Here is a 19,255-nt window from a genome sequence, read left to right on the forward strand (position 1 = left end):
GTCCATCACAATCTACCGATTTCTTACTTCTTAATTAGTTTTTTTAACGATCAATAATCAATTATGATTGAGAGAAAGTCAAGACTTTTTTTTATCTCCTCAAGCTCCTCAGGGGATACACGACTCTTCTTAGTCACCATATTGATTTATTATATATTTTTACTTATTTAAAGAATTCTTACAAAGAAAAAATTACTTGCTGCACTGGCAGATAATTTTACTTGTTTCGAGCATGTATTTGCTTAATTCTAGTTATTTATTTCTTCTTTTTTGTCAGTTGGTTTTTGCAGTGTGGTCACATGGTGAGTTTATACACTGTAAAAAATGTCTGTAGATTTTACAGTGAAAAACTGCTAAACCACGACAGTAAAAGACCGTAAAATGGCAAATGGGTTAATTTGGTTTCATTTACAATGAAGCACCGTAAATGTATATATCAGCCAAAACAGTATTTTTTACATTAAAAAAAATACATTACTGTAATACAAGCCATGACTGCAATTTTTGCATTTATTTTTTGTAAAAATATTTTTTCTCACTGTTAAATGTACTAAACACCATATCTCTAACAGAAATATACTGTAATATTTAATGGTAAAATCTTTAATTTATGCGGCATTTATAAATAATTTTCTTGTCAATTATATGGCAGAACAGCGTATCTTTTGATGAAAAAACTTTTTATTTTTTACGGTAAAATATGGAATAAAATGGCAATCTTGAACGTGAAATCAACAGTGCTAATATAATTTTACCGTGATATTACAATTAGTTGCACCGTATTTATTACGGTAAAGTTTTGGCAACCACAGCTGCTGGTTTTTTACCGTAAAACAACACTTGTTTTTTTACAGTGTACAGTAACGTCCTTTTTAAAAGCTGTTCCCTGTGGTTTTCATCTTTTATTTGTGTTGTTTCAGGTATCAACCTTTAGTGCCACATTAAGATGAATCCCCCGACTGCCGGCTGGCTGGTACTTCTGGCCCTAATAACAAGTAGGAGGAGTTTTATTACGCCACTATGACCATAATGTTTGCTTCTCTCAAGTCACATACATTACTTGACTTTTCCAATTGTGTTTTCACCTCCACAGATATCTGTGGCCAACCACAGACCTTCAGACTAGCAGACACTAGCTTGAGAGCTACAGAGGGGTCCTGCGTCGAAATGAAATGCAGTGTCAGTTATGGAGGTGTCACTGCTAATGCATACTTCTTTTGGATAATGAATTCAACTTGGAATGACAAGGTGCTAAGTGGCACTGTCATTTACAGCACAAATGTTAGAGTACGTCCTGTCAGTCAAGGCTTTGCAGACAGAGTGACATATACCGGCTCTTCATCTTCAACTTGGAACAGTTATGACCCACCAGAGTCCTGCAGTATTTCAATTTGCAACCTGAAGAAAAGTGACAGTGGAGACTATCTTTTTAGATATCTAGATGAAAAGACACCTTATAAATACATGACTGATAAGTTGACCCTCACTGTTACAGGTAAGTGCAAACATTTGAATACTGAAATATATTTAAGGAAAATGCATAGAAAATATATTGAGAGATATGCTGGTCTGGAGGCAGAAATGATCTGATTGGTTGAGTAGACATTTAATAACATGAATATAATAATATAATAACATAATAACATTTACAGGATATTTTGTTTTATATTTCCAGAAAAAGAAATAGGATTATCAGAATTCAGTTGTTGAGGGAAAAAGCATTTTAAAGGGTAAAGTTCTACATTTATGATAGTCAGTGTTTTGGAAAGTGGAGGTTTTAATGGTATATTAAAACAGTGACATTATGAGGCATGAATTTTATACCGAACAGGGACAGCTCTCCCTCCTTTGTGAGTCAATGCACTTCTGATGCCGTATTGATAGCCAGACAAAGATTATTAGTTCCTTTAGAGATTTTGAGATTACCCAACAGCATCAGTGGAGTGGATGGAAATATTGTGGGGGTGTTGAGTTTAACAGCTCCGTCACAGCCCACAAATTGACATTAAAAATTAAAGGCAGCTGAACCCATTTTATTTTTTCTAAAATCTTCATCAATAATTTCTGACATTTCACTGGAGTATACAGTACATGATTGTATTTGTTTTTTGACATTTTTAAAATAAAATGACAAAAAACACCTCAAAACGGACTGTCTGTGTTGGCTGTTCACCTACAGTCATGGACATAATTATTAAACCACCTTTTTCCTTCAATTTCTTGTTCAACTAAAGGTACATTTGTTTGGACAAATATAATGATAACAGCAAAAATAGCTCATAAGAGTTTAATTTAAGAGCTGACATCTAGACATTTAAAATGTTTTTTTCAATGATGATTTTGGTTATTATCAAGAAAACCATGGAAAATGTCTAGATAGGATATATCTGTTAAAGAGAGTATGCAGTTTTTAAGAGTCAATACTGCAAATTTAGTTTTTCAGACACACATTAGGAAAGAATAAGAATATAATCTAGTGTGTTTTAGACTTGAACTTGTGCGTTTGTCCATTGGCTCCATGAATTTTAACTCATCACAATGCTCCAGAGCAGTCAGATATTAATTAATTCATTAATGAATTAATTCAGTATTCACCTCTGTAACAAATTTTCCCCATTAAATCACACCTAATATATTCTCCTTTTCATATTTTCAGCAAATCCATGCCCCATCACTTTTGACAAACCGGCCGTCGTAGTTGAAAATGCCCCTGTGACACTCAAATGCTCAACTTTGAGTTCATGTTCTTCAAACCTACAAATTGGAGGTTTGGAACAACTTGATCCATCTCCGACCTCAGGGCCTCAACCACCATATACCAGAAATCGGAAAACCACTACCGTCAGTTTTACAGCAAACTGGCAGGATGATGGGAAGGAGTTTTCATGCCAAACACAAGACAACACCGACACACATTTGATCCGGAAAATCAAAACAACTGTGGAATGTAAGTTCATGAAGTTTATTTTTGGTCATATTTATTATTTATCTAAAAAATTGAACACAAGTTTGGGACCCTCTCAAATAGATTTTTTATACATGTATAGAGTAACTAATACTGGGAAACTAGTTTTTCTTAATATGATTTTTTTTAATGTAATACAAACTATCTGTCAAAATATCAAAATACCTGTATACCTCTAATTTATATGGTAACTGTTGCTAAATATTTGCTAAATATTTTCAACATTAAATTAAGGAGTGGAACCCAAGCTGAGCAAAATGGTCGGGTGATGCAATCAGTTATAACCATTGCACTTTTAAATGTGTCTTGTTTTAACATCAGAATTAGCCAGCAGAATTATTTTTTTACTTTTTAGGAGTAATAGAAGAATAAGAACATTTGGGGGATGTTTGTTAATTTAAATGGTCAGAATTGTGGTATGCAAAACAACTTTATTGCATAATTCCCATGCTCTAACAGGTTTTATTAATGAACAGCTTTGATACCGTAAAGAGATAAAAAAAATTCTAAATAAAAAGTAAAATTTATGAGATAAAACTCGAAATTATGACATAAAATGTTGAAATCATGAGATAAAAATTCAAAATGATGAGATAAAAAGTCCAAATTATGAGATAAAAAGTCAAAATTATGAGATATAAAGTCATAATTTTGAGATACTACTGTGGTTATATGTTAGACCACGTTAGATACCTACAGTAATGAAACTGCATGTTTATTACAGTATGGCTCTATTCTGCACATTTCATTTTGGTAAAAGTCCACATATGCTGTGTGTTGATTTGTCTGATTTCTTCTGATTGGTATTACATTCGTTGACACAGATCCTCCCAAAGACACATCGGCTAAAAAAAGCAATGAAAACGATGTGGAAGGACAAACTGTGACTTTAACTTGCGCTGCCAAAGGAAATCCTGCTCCCACCTTTACCTGGTTTAAAAATAAAAATGCAAAACTTGGACAAGGGGCAGAATGGACGATTAGATCAATTACGGAGTCAGAGAATGGAGAATATCATTGTGAAGCTACAAACAAATATAACACAGAAAAGTCCAACCCAGTCTTCATAAATGTTAAATGTGAGTACTTGTTTTTTTTTCTTTAATCAATTTCATGTGGTGGGTTTGAGAAGTATATATATATATTTATATATATATATATATTAGTTTGATTTATTTTCTAGTAACATCATGATTTGAGATATGATTGTGAGTCAATCTTTTGTTTCAGATAAGCCTGAAGTCAGGTTGACGCCCTCTGCTTCTGAAGTAACACAAGGAGATAAAGTGACTTTAACATGTGAAGTGAAGAGAGCAAACCCAAACCCAGCTCCTTACAGCTTTACTTGGCTTCTAAATGGTACAACTATTGTTCAGGGGTGGACGAACCGGTATGTCATCGAACGAATCGAGCCTGAGCAAAGAGGCAGATACAAATGTCAAACCACTAACGATGCCGGTACTGGAACATCATATGAACGTCAAATTAAAGTTAAATGTAAGTTCTGCAGCTCCTTCTTCTGCATATATGTCAGAGAGTTGTACTGACAGAGAAAATTAAATAAATCCACTAACTGCATCAGCATAGAAAGCATAATAAAAGTGATTTCTTCCTTCCAGACGGCCCAAGGACGACGAAAATATCCATCGGTCAACATGATAATAAAGTGAAAGTTGGTGCCTCTCTGACATTCACCTGCAACACTGATGCCAATCCTGCCCCACATACGTACTTCTGGTCCCGCCGATACAAGGAAAACCGTAAACAGACGTCACAGTGGCAGTTCAAGACAACTTCTACTGGAAATGAACAATATTTAAATTCAGTACAAAGAGGAGATGAAGCATGTTACACATGCAATGCAACCAACAACATCAATGGAGGGAAAGACAGTGAGCGGCTGTGCATAGAAGTCCTCTGTAAGTAATTTTGTTGTTTCCTTGGGTTGTTTAATTTTCTTTAAACTTTTACATCAAAGTACTGAAACTCAGTATTTACACCTGATTGGGAAAAATATCTGTTTGCTCTCTGGAGGAGATTTAACAAGATGAAAAATATCAATAAATGGCTAATATGATTCTGCAGCCAACAGCTGTTTTACAGTTACTAATTCACCTAATATATATAAACATGTTCTATATTATTTTTGGCCCTGAGAGCTCACAGCGCTGTAACTTAAGAAAACACATGTAAATACACAAAACACAAGAAAATTGAGAAAACATCTTCATCAATTTGACAACGCAAGAGCAGCATTTAGAAACGCTGCAAAGACCACAACACAACAGAAGTGTTTCCAGAGGACACTTAAAAACAATGCACACGTCTGGACACGATTGTGATATTATCACGTTATTTAAAGATCATTTTATATCACACTTAAATGCTCAATCAAAACTGTTTTACAGGAGGAGGATTTTAAACAGCTGTTCTATTGCATCTTGCTTTTTTTTGTCCTTTCAATTATTATTTTTTTTTTTTTGCAAAGCTTGTCTTTACTCTCTAAAATAATCGAGCATCTACATAACTTTTCATAACTGTCTTCCTTATTATTAAGTAAACCTACAAGTAAAGTACAAGTAAACCTTTTATAAGAAAATAGAAATAAAAAAATACATCAACAAACAGCCCCAGGATTAAATAACAATGGGTGCAAATCTCTAGGCCTATAGTGCTTTGCCTTATTAAAAAAATGAACAACAAACAGAACAAGCATCAAACAAACAACACCAACTTAGTGATCTCTGTTTGTTTACAAAAAGCACCTTACCATCACTATGTTTAGGATCAAGCGGAGACTCTGTGAATAATTAGCCATGCTGCCGTGTTTAATCCGTCGCGCATGTGATCAAGGATCACGGTCGAAACTGTCACTAAGCGATTATGTGACGATTGAAAACCATACGTCACCTCCGGAGTCCAGACACGCAGAGTGAGCGGACATTTGAGAGGGCGTGGCCTGAGACTTTCCCAGCAGCAACTCTTCCCCTTAAAGGTAACACGGCTATGTATGTCATAAGTGGCCTCTGTGAACTCCGAATGACGGAAATCTGTCGTAGTGATGGAGAACTTTAATCCATGAGCCCGCTAATGTTACCACGATATGGTTCGCGGCTAACGTTAGCACGCTATCTATCGGCCGTTAACGTTAGCATGCTGTCGGTCGGCCGCTAACGTTAGCATGCTATCGATCGGCCGCTAACGTTAGCATGCTGTCGGTCGGCCGCTAATGTTAGCATGCTGTCGGTCGGCCGCTAACGTTAGCATGCTACCGATTGGCCGCTAACGTTAGCACGCTATCTATCGGCCGCTAACGTTAGCATGCTATCGATCGGCCGCTAACGTTAGCATGCTATCGATCGGCCGCTTACGTTAGCATGCTATCGATCGGCCGCTAACGTTAGCATGCTATCGATCGGCCGCTTACGTTAGCATGCTATCAATCGGCCGCTAACGTTAGCATGCTGTCGGTCGGCCGCTAACGTTAGCATGCTACCGATTGGCCGCTAACGTTAGCATGCTATGATCGTTATAACATTGATCATTATCTTGAAATAACGTGATAATGTCACAAGCGTGTCCAGACGTGTGCATTGTGTTGTGGTCTTTCTGTGCAGCGTTTTCTAAATGCTTCGCTTGTGTTGGCAAATTGATGAAGATGTTTTTTCTTTGCTTGTGTTTTATGTATTTGCATGTGTTTTCGTAAGTTGCAGCGCTGTGAGCTCTCAGGGACACTATATTATTATTTTTAATCCATGCAAATAAAGGGCACATTTTCATTTTTACGCTTCAGTTTCTATACAGATTGAACAACAAGATATGTGTTGATTAGAGACGTGTCTTCTTTTCCTTTTCTTTTTTCCTCCATGTTATGTTGAAATAATGAGATAGAAAGTAGAAATTTTAGGATAAAAAGTTAAAATTACGAGATAAAAAGTCAAAATGATGTGATAGAAAGTCAAATTATGAGAGAAAAATTCAGAATTATGAAATAGAAAGTCATAATTATGAGATAAAAAGTAGAAATCATGAGATAGAAAGTTGAAATTATGAGATTAAACCTCGAAATTATGAGATAAAAAGTCATGATTATGAAATTATGAAATAAAAAGTCACAATTATGAGATACAAAGAAATTATGACTTTTATCTCATAATTTTAACTTTTTAAACTCATAATTTAGACTTAATATGGGCAAAAAAGCGCCAAGTTTTCATTTTTATAACTGGCGAATATGGGCTACCGTAGTTTGAACTTTAAGTTTAAGACTCCTGTAATTAGAAAAAAGAAGAATGTTTTCCTCCTGAAAATCTCACAGCTGCTTTTTCTCCTCAGATGCTCCAACCAAACCCTTGCTGTCTATGGTTACTGAGGCCAGGGAGGGTCAGCCCATCACCATCACCTGCACTGTTGAAAGTTCCCCACAGTCAATACTGGAGTTGATGAGGACTTCTAGTTCTAATCCCAAATCTACAAAATGGCCTTACACTCCACTAGATTTTCACGGCTCCCCCAACACTCTCCTGCACACATTTAATGTAACTTCAGACGACACAGGAGATTACACCTGCAACGCCGCCAACGACCTCGGCTCAGAGAAGAGCAACCCAGTCAGGCTGGTGGTAAAATGTGAGTGATTCAGCAACAACAACAAACAAATCATCTAAAACATCCATCTGACTTTTCTCTTTTTAAAAAGTCATAAATATGAGATAAAATGTTGAAATTATGAGACACAATCTGCTACCAACACAAACATTTAAATCATCTTCTCCATAATCAAACAATGTTTGGATCTGACTTTTCTCATTTTTCAAAATCATAATTATGAGATAAAATGTAGAAATTGAGATAAATATGAGATAAAAAGTCAAAATTATGAGATAAAATGTCGAAATTGAGATAAATATGAGATAAAAAGTCAAAATTATGAGATAAAAAGTCATAAATATGAGTTAAAAAATCATAATTATGAGATAAAAAGTCAAAATTATGAGATAAAAAGACATAAATATGAGATAAAAAGTCAGAATTTTGAGATAAAATGTCAAAATAACTAGATAAAAAGTCATATATAAGATGAAAAGTCAAAATTATGAGAAAAAAATCATAATTCAAGATAAAAAGTCAAAATTATTTGATAAAAAGTGTCAAATTATGAAATAGAAACCGAAATGAGATAAAAAGTAAAATAAAATGAGATAAAAAGTAAAATTAAGAGATAAAAAGTCATTATTATGAGATTAAGAGTCATAATTATGAGATAAAAAGTCATTATTATGGGATAAAATGTTGAAATTCTGAGATGAAAGTCATAATTTTTAAATAAAAAAATATCAAAATTATGAGATAAAAAGTCACAATTATTTGATAACAAAGTCAAAATTATGAGATAAAAAGTAATTATTATGGGATAAAATGTTGAAATTCTGAAATGAAAGTCATAATTTTTAGATAAAAAAATATCAAAATTATGAGATAAAAAGTCACAATTATTTGATAAAAAAGTCAAAATTATGAGATAAAAAGTCGAAATTATGAGATAAATAATTTTTAAATTAAGAGACATAATCTATGCCAATGTTTGGATCTGACTTTTCTCTTCTTTTACTGTATTCTTGGTAAATGCAGATCGTCCCAAAGACGTGACTGTAGAACCTCGACCGTCCCTTGTTGTGAAGGAAAACACGTCGTTGACGCTGAAGTGCAGTGTCAAATCCCACCCAGCAGCAACAAGAGTCTCATGGACGAAGACGACAGTTGGGAAAGGAAGTGAAATCATCCGGACGGGTTTGGAATTCACTCTGAAGTCTGTCAGTCCTTCTGACAGTGGAAAGTACAGCTGCACTGCCACTAATGAGATAGGAACCGGAAACTCACAGCAAGCTGAGGTTAAAGTCAAGTGTGAGTACAGTGATGCACTAACATACTATTAGACATTACATAACACATTGTCAATGCTGTAAATACTGACTCTGAGAGCAAAACAAACAAAAAAATTAAGAATCTGAATGAACGTTACTAGAAGGTGCTGTAAATTTCAAGTGTAATTTGAGTTCTTATAAAAACAAATTACGTGAATTAATCAAAAGTTTACTCACCCAATCCTATTTTCTGGCACGATGACAATAAAAATAGCTCGTAAGAGTTAAATTTAACCCATTTTGGCCTAAAACGCCTGAAAAAAAAATGCCTGTAAAACCTCTGGGTGATTTTAAAATAAGCCCCTAAAACCTGAAGTTTTTCTGCAAATTCAACAAAAGTGTCAACTCTTCCTACTAAATAATAGATTTTTCAGCCTCTGTAGCAGATAGAAATGAAATTCAAAAAGTATTTGAGAGCTTATAGCTGTTAAATCTGAGCTCCCTCCGCTATAGTTGTCTTCCCCCATGTTTTCAGTTTTGGAAAAGTCCCATGTTGCATTGCGACACTCCCACATGTATTCTCATTTTGTGTCTTTTTGTGTCTTTTGTTGGTCATTTTGTGTCTTTTTTTAGTCATTTTGTGTCATTTTTAGTCATTTTGTGTCTTTTTTGAGTCATTTTGTGGATTTTTTTGGTCATTTTGTGTCTTTCTTTGGTGATGATTTCAAAGTTCTGGAAAAGTCCCATGTTGCATTGCGACACTCCCACGTGTATTCTGATGCATTTCATTGGCCGAGAGACCCAAAATAGGTGGAAATAACTACAAATACTACAAAACGACGTATCCGCTTTCCCGGCTTTAATGGTAGAATAACGCGACATTGCCCCCGGTTTTAATGATAGAAATGCGGTAATTCTTTCCCGGCTTAAATGGGTTAAGAGCTGATATCTAGACATTTTAGCCACTGGAGCCAAGGGTCAGCACGCCCAGGTACCCGCCTTTGCCTGCCGGCCGACTCACTATGCACCCGACCCTTAAGCCTAACTCTGCAGGTGGCGGGCCCACAGTTTGGTGGGTCCACGGCCGGGCCCCGTGGACAAAGGTAGGAGGAGGCCCCGGGGAAGACCCAGAACACGGTGGAGGGATTATATCTCTCTCCTGGCCTGGGAACGCCTCGGGGTCCCCCAGGAGGAGCTGGACGTTGTGTCTGGGGAGAGGGACGTCTGGAGGGCCTTTATCCTGCTGCCCCCGCGATCCGGCTCCAGATAAGCGGAGACATTTTCCATGGTTTTCTTGATAATGATTTTGGTTATTATCAAGAAAACCATGAAAAAATGGCTAGGTATCAGCCCTTAAATTAAACTCGTATCAGCTATTTTAGTTGTTATCATTATATTTGTCCAAACAAATGAACCTTTAGTTGTACCAGGCATTAAAATGAACAAGAAATTGAAGAAAAAGGATGTTCTAATAAGTTTTTCCATGACCTGTATTGGAGTCCTCCTGGTGTGTTCACCCCCAATGCAAAACCAATTTTTTTTTCAGGTCAATAGCATATAAAGTAAATGCAAAGACTAGAACAGATGCAACATTCAGCCCATGTCATGCAAACGACACGAATCCTGCAATGCAAATGAAGCGATATTCTTGCTCCTCAGATAGTTGCTTGAGTGTAATTTTCAGCTCAGCCGTGTCATCCCGCATCGCATAGCGCTGACCGAGAAAACAAGCACTTAAAAAGCATCTCTTATCTTTTCAGTTGTGCTGTATATAGGGATAGGTACCTTTCACATTTGAACCGATACGGTACCGATACCCGGTACCTGGGAATCGGTACCGGTACTCAATGGTACCAATTTTCGGTACTTTTGCGTTTGTTTATGTGGTAATAAATGTTAATTTGTTTAATAATAAAAAAAAAAATTCAATTCAACATATTTATTTCTCAAAATATAAACTTTAAAAAATATATCAAAACAATATAAAATCCAGGATGAGCAGTGCTTTATTGTTGAGTGAACGTGCATTTTGTAACATGAAGGTTGCAGTGTTATCAAAGAATGCAGAGGAGCGCTCTCAGGTTGCAAGTGCACAGAGGAGGAAAAAAAAAGGTTGCAAGTGCACGTGTGATTTGTTGTGATGACGTCGTAGCTGTGCGGCGCAGCACCGGTCAGACAGTATTGTGGGCGTGGCGTGGTTAATAAACAAAGTTGAGTCGGGCTGCTCTGTGCACATGTTGAGGATGACGCAGGCGTCCGAGGGATTTAATTTCAGCGAGGCAGTTTGGAGTAAAGTGGCAGGTAATATTCCTGAGTTGAAGAGCGGAGTATTAGCGGAGGACCAGAGATGCAGCAGCTAGCTGCTAGCTGTTAATGACCGGTCTACAGAAGAATGGAGAGAGCAAACGGAGTAAGGAAGGTCCAATCTGGAGGCAGACGAAGGCCAAGCCCGGGTAGAGACATTGGAGAGATAGCAGCTGGCGGCTAGCAGGCCTAGAGCCGGCTGTTGGTCTCTGCGCCGGGGTGGAAGAGGGCAGCAGCTAGTGGCTAGTGGCCGCGGTGAGCAGACAGGACCAGACGAGGAGGTAAATAAAAAAATAAAAAAGATCGTCAGCACGCTTGTTAATCAAAGACGTCAAATGAAAACAGGTTGAAATCAATGATCAGTTTAAAGTTAACGCCGTTAAGGTACCGAAACATGGTACCGTTTGATTTTACATGAATCGGTACTCGGTAGTATCGACGGAATTCGGTCGGTACCTATAAAAGTACCGAATTCGGTACCCATCCCTAGCTGTATAACTGTATGATCTTTAAACACTGAGATGTTAAGTAAATAAGCATGGCCTGCTTGCCTTTCTCCTACATTTCTTTTCCTTAGATGCTCCAAAACTCACAAAGATCACGAGAGCAGCAGAGCAGCTGAAACCTGACGGGAGCAGATCTGTGAAACTGAGCTGCAGCAGTGAAAGCTTTCCCCCAGTTACACAATACTCATGGTACAAGATAAATGCTAAGGGAGAGGATACAAAAGTGTCTGATGGTGAGAGCTACACGGTGTTCTCAGACAAGCCAGGAGACTACTACTGCAGCGCAAAAAATGAAATGAGTGTAAGAGTGACTAAATCTGTCCCAGTCCATCTGTTTGACGGTGAGTTAATTTAAATGCCTCGTCTATTTACGTGTGCTGTGTTTTCCTTTCATATGGGAGACATGTTGGAATGTTAAAAAATCATTAACTGATGCTTTCTTTTAACCACAGGAAGCTTGAAGAGGGCCCTGATTATTATCCTTTTGGTTTTCATCCTGCTTTTCATTGTCGTAGTTGTCTTTGTCTACAGGTAAAGTGTGAAAACTAGAATTCATCATTTTAGGAGTATACTAAATATAATGATATCATATGAAACTAGAAGATCTAAGAATCTACAGAGCCCAAGCATGTTAAATGTTGAAATTATGAGATTAAAAGTCATAATTATGAGATAAGAAGTCAAAATGGTGAGATAAAAAGTCAAAATTGTGAGATAAAAAGTCATAATTTTGAGATAAAAAGTCAAACTTATGAGATGTGGTATCTCAAATTAATCTTCAGGTTCACAGCTTTCAGATGATGTTCACCACTTCTATGTGGCATTTATTGTTGACCTGCTATCATCATCCACTGCCCACAACCACCAAAAAGCTCTTTGAACAATAACAGGTTAATATGTTTAACTGCTGTCATGTCTCTTTATGTCTTCAGATACAAGAGGAAGAAATCAGCCCCCCAAGGAACGACCACTACACCTTCCTGTGTTGGTTTTCTGGTGATGACTCTCTCGTGTACAATGTTTTCTGCTTTTTTAAACCTCTGAAGTCCAGGAGATTTTGGTTCAAATTTTATAAACTTCGTCTGCATTCATTTTTGTCTCTGTTTAGCATCTTTCAGTCTGTCCTTACATCACATGCATGGCTTGTTTTTCTCCACACAAACTTGGCTATCAGTCAATAAGTAATTTTATTTTAATTAACAAAGTATAAAGCTGCCAGGAACCCAAAATACAAACAAAAGACACAGGTGTCTATGGAAATGTACCATTATCCCCCATTTATACACACACAAAACAGTCATTTGCATGTAAATTTTTCATTTTTTTCATTTTTAAAATGGTCTAGAAACATAAACGGCACACTGTGAAAGCTCCTATGATTGAACTTTAACTGGCTTTCTCAGCTTGTCTACATATCATATATAAATAAAGTCATTACTGTAAATAAAACGTGTATTTTCAATAAATAGATGGACTCCAGAGGGTTATTGAATGGATCTGGAGGAAAATGACTCTTTGCATAATGTGTGTGAACTGATCCAGGGCGGGTGGAGCGGTTCCAGGAGGAATCGGATGAACAACCTGGCTACGGCAGAGCCTTTCAGGAGCAGAGACGACCTGCTGCCGGAGCAGCGGCCCTGTCCCAAGGCCCGGCGCTGCCAGACGCGTCCAGACAGCACGTAAGACAGCCGCCCCCCAGGACAAGGCCCCCTCTGTGGGACTGAGAGCTGCAATCAAAGCCTCCATTTAAGCTCCTTCAGACATGAACAGCACAATCAGACTCTCCCCTGTTGTTACTAGCATCACTCACTGAGCTTCATGTTTCTGTTCTTGTCTTCGTTGTTGTTTCCGCAGCCCCAAACCCAACATCGACAGTGTTTACTGTACTGTGAATCTGCCCTCCGCAACACAAGTGAGTCAAGCAATTCACTTCTAAAGAGAGCAGAACATGAAAGCAGTTGACTTTGCTTTAAAAATGACAATGAAAGAAGTAAAGTATATGAGCGTTTACAGGTGGAGCTAATGTTACACACATAGTTGTAAGTGTCTTCTGTGGCTCTGAGAGCAGCTTCTTAGTCTTTGAAAGAAAAACAACTGGTGATGTGTTCAGGGTTAGCTCAACGTGGGCTTGGAAACTTGAGATCAAACAGGAACAGCGTGCAGTGTGAAATATGTGGTCGTTTACCAGGTACAGGAAGTTTGTTTCTACAAGGTCTCTGTAGGGTTTTGATATCAAGCTATGACATTTTTTTTATGACATTTTGATGTCATATTATACTGTAACTGTTTCATGACATTTTGACGCCCTGTTTTTTTAATGGAATTTTGAAGTCATAGTATACCATGATGTTTTTTTTCATGTTTTTTATGCCATACTATACTACGTTTTTTTATAAAATTTTGGTGCCTTACTAGCCTGGGTATACCCAGACTGCCTTGCGCGCTCGAATTTAATTTCGAACCTCCAGGCAGTCTGGAATCCAGGAAGGATTGTCTGAGAATCCAGGCTGAGATCACCGGCGTTATGGTAGCGGGGCTATTAGCGCCGTTAGCGGCTAATAGCTAATAGCCGCTAATAGCTAATAGCCCCGTTACCGCGGACAGCGGAGCCCCCAGAGACCCGCAGCAGCTTGTTTATTGCCCATAAAATCAGTGGATGTGTGTGGCTGAATGACATGAGGGGGAATAAAGCGTGAAAATAAATAATCTTGCAGAAAGCGAGAACTGGAGAAGCAAAGCAGCAGCAACACTCTCTCACAGACACACACACAACAAACATCCATCTCTGTTGCTCTACTACGTCATCTGGTATAACTGATCTGATTGGCTAAGAGCTACCTACAGACGCTTTGATAGACATTCTAAGCGTCCAATAAACGGCTCCGGAGGATCGTAAACCACACCTCCTCTACGGAGAAAAGCATTGTTCGTTGCCAGACTAGATCTCATTTGAGAATAGTCTGGTGTTAGCCAGGCTAGTGCCTTACACTAATTTTTAACGAAATTTTGTCATACTATACTATGACCTTTTTTATACTGGGCAATTTCTTGCATTTTTAGGCATTTACAAATTTGACCATTTTTGACAAAAATCAACTTTTTTTAAGGGTGTAATTTTTGGACATCCCATAATATCGCCTCCCATCTCACTGTTACTTTGGACAGATAATATACCACATGTATCAACAGACCATAATTGATCCTTTGTTAGCATTTTTAGGCATTTTAAAATTTGACAATCTTGACAGCACAGCAAGACATCATTACTCCTGAAAGTCGTCTGCTTTCCTCTGTTTCCTTATTGTTTTTATAGATCACAACTGAACTTTTTGCCACCTGTCTGCGCACACAACTGCCAGTGACATAGCTGTAATGCCAACTCCAAATATACTAATAGTATGATGTCAAAATTTCATTAAAAAAAGGTCATAATATAGTATGGCATCAAAAACATGAAAAAGGTCATAGTACAGTAAGATATTAATATTTTATGTAAAAAAAAAAGGTCATAGTGTTATGAAAACGGTCATAGTATATAAAGTATGACGTCAAAATGTCACAAAAAATGTCATATTATAGTATGTTGTCAAAATTTCATAAAAAGGTCATAATAAAGTGAGACATTAAAAAAAAAAAAAAACTCATAGATGGTATGACATCAAAATTTCATAAAAACGGCCAAGGAACAGTAAGGCTAGGGTCATTTTTGGACATCCCATAATATGGTGTTTTACTGTCATTTCTGGCAATATTATGCTCTAATATGTATCAACAGACTATAGTTGATTAATCTGAAGCACTTTAGGCATTTTCAAATTTGACCATTTTTGACAAAAATCGACATACTATAGTATCCTGCATGTCTTCCCCTCTGTCTACCCCTTTTATTCTGAATTTCTCTATCAATAAAGCTATTTAAAAAATGGTCACATTTTAAAATGCCTAAAAATTACCAAAAAACACCGTATTATGCGATGTCCAAAAGCTGAAGAAAAGTCATAGTATGTCGATTTTTGTCAAAAAAGGTCAAATTTTAAAATGTCTAAAAATGCTTCAAATGGGTCAATCATATTCTGTTGATACATATAAGAGCATAAAATGGCCAGAAATGACAGAAAAACACCATATTATTGGATTTCGAAAAATTACCCCCTTAAGAAAAAGTCATTTTTTAAAATGCCTAAAAAATGGTTCAGATTGGTCTGTTGATACGTATCAGAGCATAATATGGGATGTCCAAAAATGACCCCCTCAAAAAAAGTCATACAAAAGTTGATTTTTGTCAACAAAAAAAAAAGGTCAAATTTTAAAATGCCTCAAAATGCTTGGTCAATTATACTCTGTTGATACATGTGATAGTATAGTTTGTCAAAAATAGCGGAAAAAAACATATTATGGGATGTCCAAAAATGACCCCCTAAAACAAAAGTCATACAAAATTGGTCAAATTTTAAAATGTCTAAAAATGCTTCAAATGGGTCAATTATAGTCTGTTGATACATATTAGATACAAATTTTTGCCAAAAATGACAGAAAAACACCATATTATGGGATGTCCAAAAGCTGAAAAAAGTCATACTGTCAATTTTTTGTTAAAAATTGTCAAATTTTAAAATGACTAAAAATGCTTAAAATGGGTCAATTATACTATTGATACACATTAGAGCATAATTTGTCCAGAAATCACTGATTAAAAAAAAGTCATACTATAGTATGTCGATTTTTGTCAGAAATGGTCAAATTTTAAAATGCCTAAAAATGCTTCAAATGGGTCAGTTTATACTCTGTTGATACATATTAGAGCATAATATATAAATGACAGAAAAACACCATATTATGGGATGTCAAAAAATTCCCCCCTTAAGAAAAAGTCATACCTACGTATGACTTTTCAGTTTGTTGATTTCTGTCAGAAATGGTCAAATTTTAAAATGCCTAAAAAATGCTTCAAATTAGTCTGTTGATACTTATTAGAGCATAATATGGCCAGACATGACAGAAAAACACCATATTATGCGATGTCCAAAAGCCGAAAAAAAGTCATAATATGTCGATTTTTGTCAGAAATGGTCAAATTTTAAAATGGGTCAGTTTATATTCTGTATATATATATATATATATATATATATATATATATATATACAGAAAAACACCATATTATGCCGATTTTTGTCAAAATATACCTAAAATACCTTTTGTTATACATTATTGATGCATCATTTAAACATTAACCAGGCTGTGCTTACATCCACATTAGGTTTAATCATTAGTGTAGGTTTGTGTTAGAAAGGCAAATGTGCCATCAGATGATGGCGCTGTGGCTCGGGCCCATTGTGCTCTAGCTTTGTCTTGACTGTTTGCCAGAACAGTTTGGCTTTCACTATTCAAAGTGGTGAAGCCATGAATGCCCAGCTTCCTCTTTTCAGGCTGAATGAACAGTTTGAGCTGTGACTGTACATGAACTGTGTCTTGTGTCCACATGTGCTCAGGGTCCTTCTGCAGCCAGGCAGCCACAGGACGACTCTCTCCACTACGCTTCTGTACACTTTGGAAATAAGCAAATGTGAGAATATGTCTCTTTTTATATAATCCCAGAACAGTAAAGGTTGTCCTACGTGTCAAACTCATGATCAAATGTGTTTTTTTATAGGAACAAAGGGGCAAAAGTGGAGGATGTTTATGCCATAGTGTCCAAGCAGAAACAACCTAATAAGGTCAGAAATCCATAAACCAAGTTATTTTCATGTAACATTCAGTGTCGCTTTGGTGCTTTTCTCACATCACTATTTACATTTGCACAACAGTTAGTTCAACCTCAACAACATTTAGTCATTTGTGCTCATCATAGTAGCAGTTTATAACATTATCATTTGCTTATGTCATGTCAGTCAAAATTATTACACTGCAAAAAATTAAATGTAAGTAAGATTAAATATCTTAGATCAAGGGGATATATGCTTATTTGACAGAACAAAAACTAAATTACTTAAAAAAGACACAAAATGACCAAAAAAGAAAAAAAAATTTTTTTTAAAAGGCACAAAATTATTAAAAAAAGACACACTATTATAAAAAAAAGACACAAAATAATAAAAAAGACACAAAATAATAAAAAAGGCACACTATTATTAAAAAAGACACAAAATAATTAAAAAAGACACAAAATTATTAAAAAAGACACAAATGTACTAAAAAAAGACACAAAATGACTGAAAAAGACACACAATTATTTAAAAAAGACACAAAATTATTTAAAAAAAGACAAAATTGTTAAAAAAGACACAAATTTACTAAAAAAAGACACAAAATTACTAAAAAAAGACACAAAATTATTAAAAAAGACACAAATTTACTAAAAAAAGACACAAAATTACTAAAAAAAGACACAAAATTATTAAAAAAAGACACAAAATTACCAAAAAAGACACAAAATTATTAAAAAAGACACAAATTTACTAAAAAAAGACACAAAATTACTAAAAAAGACACAAAATTATTAAAAAAAGACACAAAATTACCAAAAAAGACACAAAATTATTAAAAAAAAGACACAACATTTTTCACTGTAAAATCTACAGACATTTTTTTACAGTAACCACAATACTGTAGCAAAGAAGATGCTTCCTGCTTATAATTTCCTGTAATAGACAGATAATATCATCAAGCAAAGCACATTCAAGTCTTCAAAAGCACAAATTGTGTGTGTGTGTGTGTGTGTCAGTATGAATTTTGCGGTGCAACGTGTGAGAACAGGAATAATCTGGTGACGATCTCTGTTCTGCTCCTAGAATGAGGAAACGCTGGAGGACTACGAGAACGTTAGCGCGGTGCACGCCAGATCTCCAAACCCTCCAAACTACGACACAGACAGCAGTGAGGAGGAAGTAGAGATTAATTATTCTGAGGTGAGCTTCAAACCGAAGCCTGGACGCCAGAGAGCCTGCAGGGACTCAGACAGCAGCACCTCTGACGAGGACCCCACCCAGTACTCAGACGTCAAAATATGACTCACAACAGCCACTCATCTTACTGCGCAGTAACAAGTCAAGTAAGGAAAGTGTATATACACCAGGGGTCTCAAACTCGCGGCCCGCGGGCCAATTGCGGCCCTCGTGACGATATTTTGTGGCCCCCACCTTGATATGAAAGTTTAATGTGAGTTTTATATGAATGGCACTTTACTGTGTTGTGTGTGGAAGGTCCCTTTTTGGTAATTTTGTGTCTTTTTTAAAATAATTTTGTGTCTTTTTTAATAACCTGTGTATTTAAAAAAAAAGTGTCTTTTTTGGTCATTTTGTGTCTTTTTTTGTCGTTTTGTGTCTTTTTAAAGTAATTTAGTTATTTTTCAGTCATTTTGTGTCTTTTTTTTTGTAATTTTGTTTCTTTTTTTGGTCATTTTGTGTCTTTTTTAAATAATTTTGTGTCTTTTTGGGGTCATTTTTTAAAATAATTTTGTGTCTTTTTTAATAATTTTGTGTCTTTGGTAATTCTGTGAAATGTTTTGGTCATTTTGTGTCTTTTTTTATCATTTTGTGTCTTTTTTTTGTCATTTTGTACCTTTTTTTTTGGTCATTTTGATACTGCCTCCAGCGGCCCCCAGGAAATTTGAGTTTGAG

The 19,255-nt window shown here is 36.1% G+C and overlaps 1 protein-coding gene across 1 annotated transcript; it reads left to right on the forward strand.

Annotated features, from left to right (window-relative positions):
• The first annotated feature begins 1,020 nt into the window (after positions 1 to 1,020).
• On the forward strand, positions 1,021 to 18,868 carry si:dkey-24p1.1 (uncharacterized protein LOC556718 homolog). The gene is made up of 15 exons (XM_059339080.1): positions 1,021 to 1,495; positions 2,657 to 2,947; positions 3,790 to 4,044; positions 4,196 to 4,462; positions 4,585 to 4,884; positions 7,301 to 7,594; positions 8,597 to 8,869; positions 11,711 to 11,980; positions 12,092 to 12,170; positions 12,572 to 12,635; positions 13,182 to 13,318; positions 13,494 to 13,551; positions 17,129 to 17,202; positions 17,290 to 17,353; positions 18,428 to 18,868. The coding sequence occupies exons 1-15, from the start codon at positions 1,021 to 1,023 to the stop codon at positions 18,644 to 18,646; spliced, it is 3,120 nt and encodes a 1,039-aa protein (XP_059195063.1). The 3' UTR covers positions 18,647 to 18,868.
• Positions 18,869 to 19,255: the final 387 nt, after the last annotated feature.

The sequence above is a fragment of the Centropristis striata genome, chromosome 8 (assembly GCF_030273125.1).
Source record: "Centropristis striata isolate RG_2023a ecotype Rhode Island chromosome 8, C.striata_1.0, whole genome shotgun sequence".
Classification (NCBI taxonomy): domain Eukaryota; kingdom Metazoa; phylum Chordata; class Actinopteri; order Perciformes; family Serranidae; genus Centropristis; species Centropristis striata.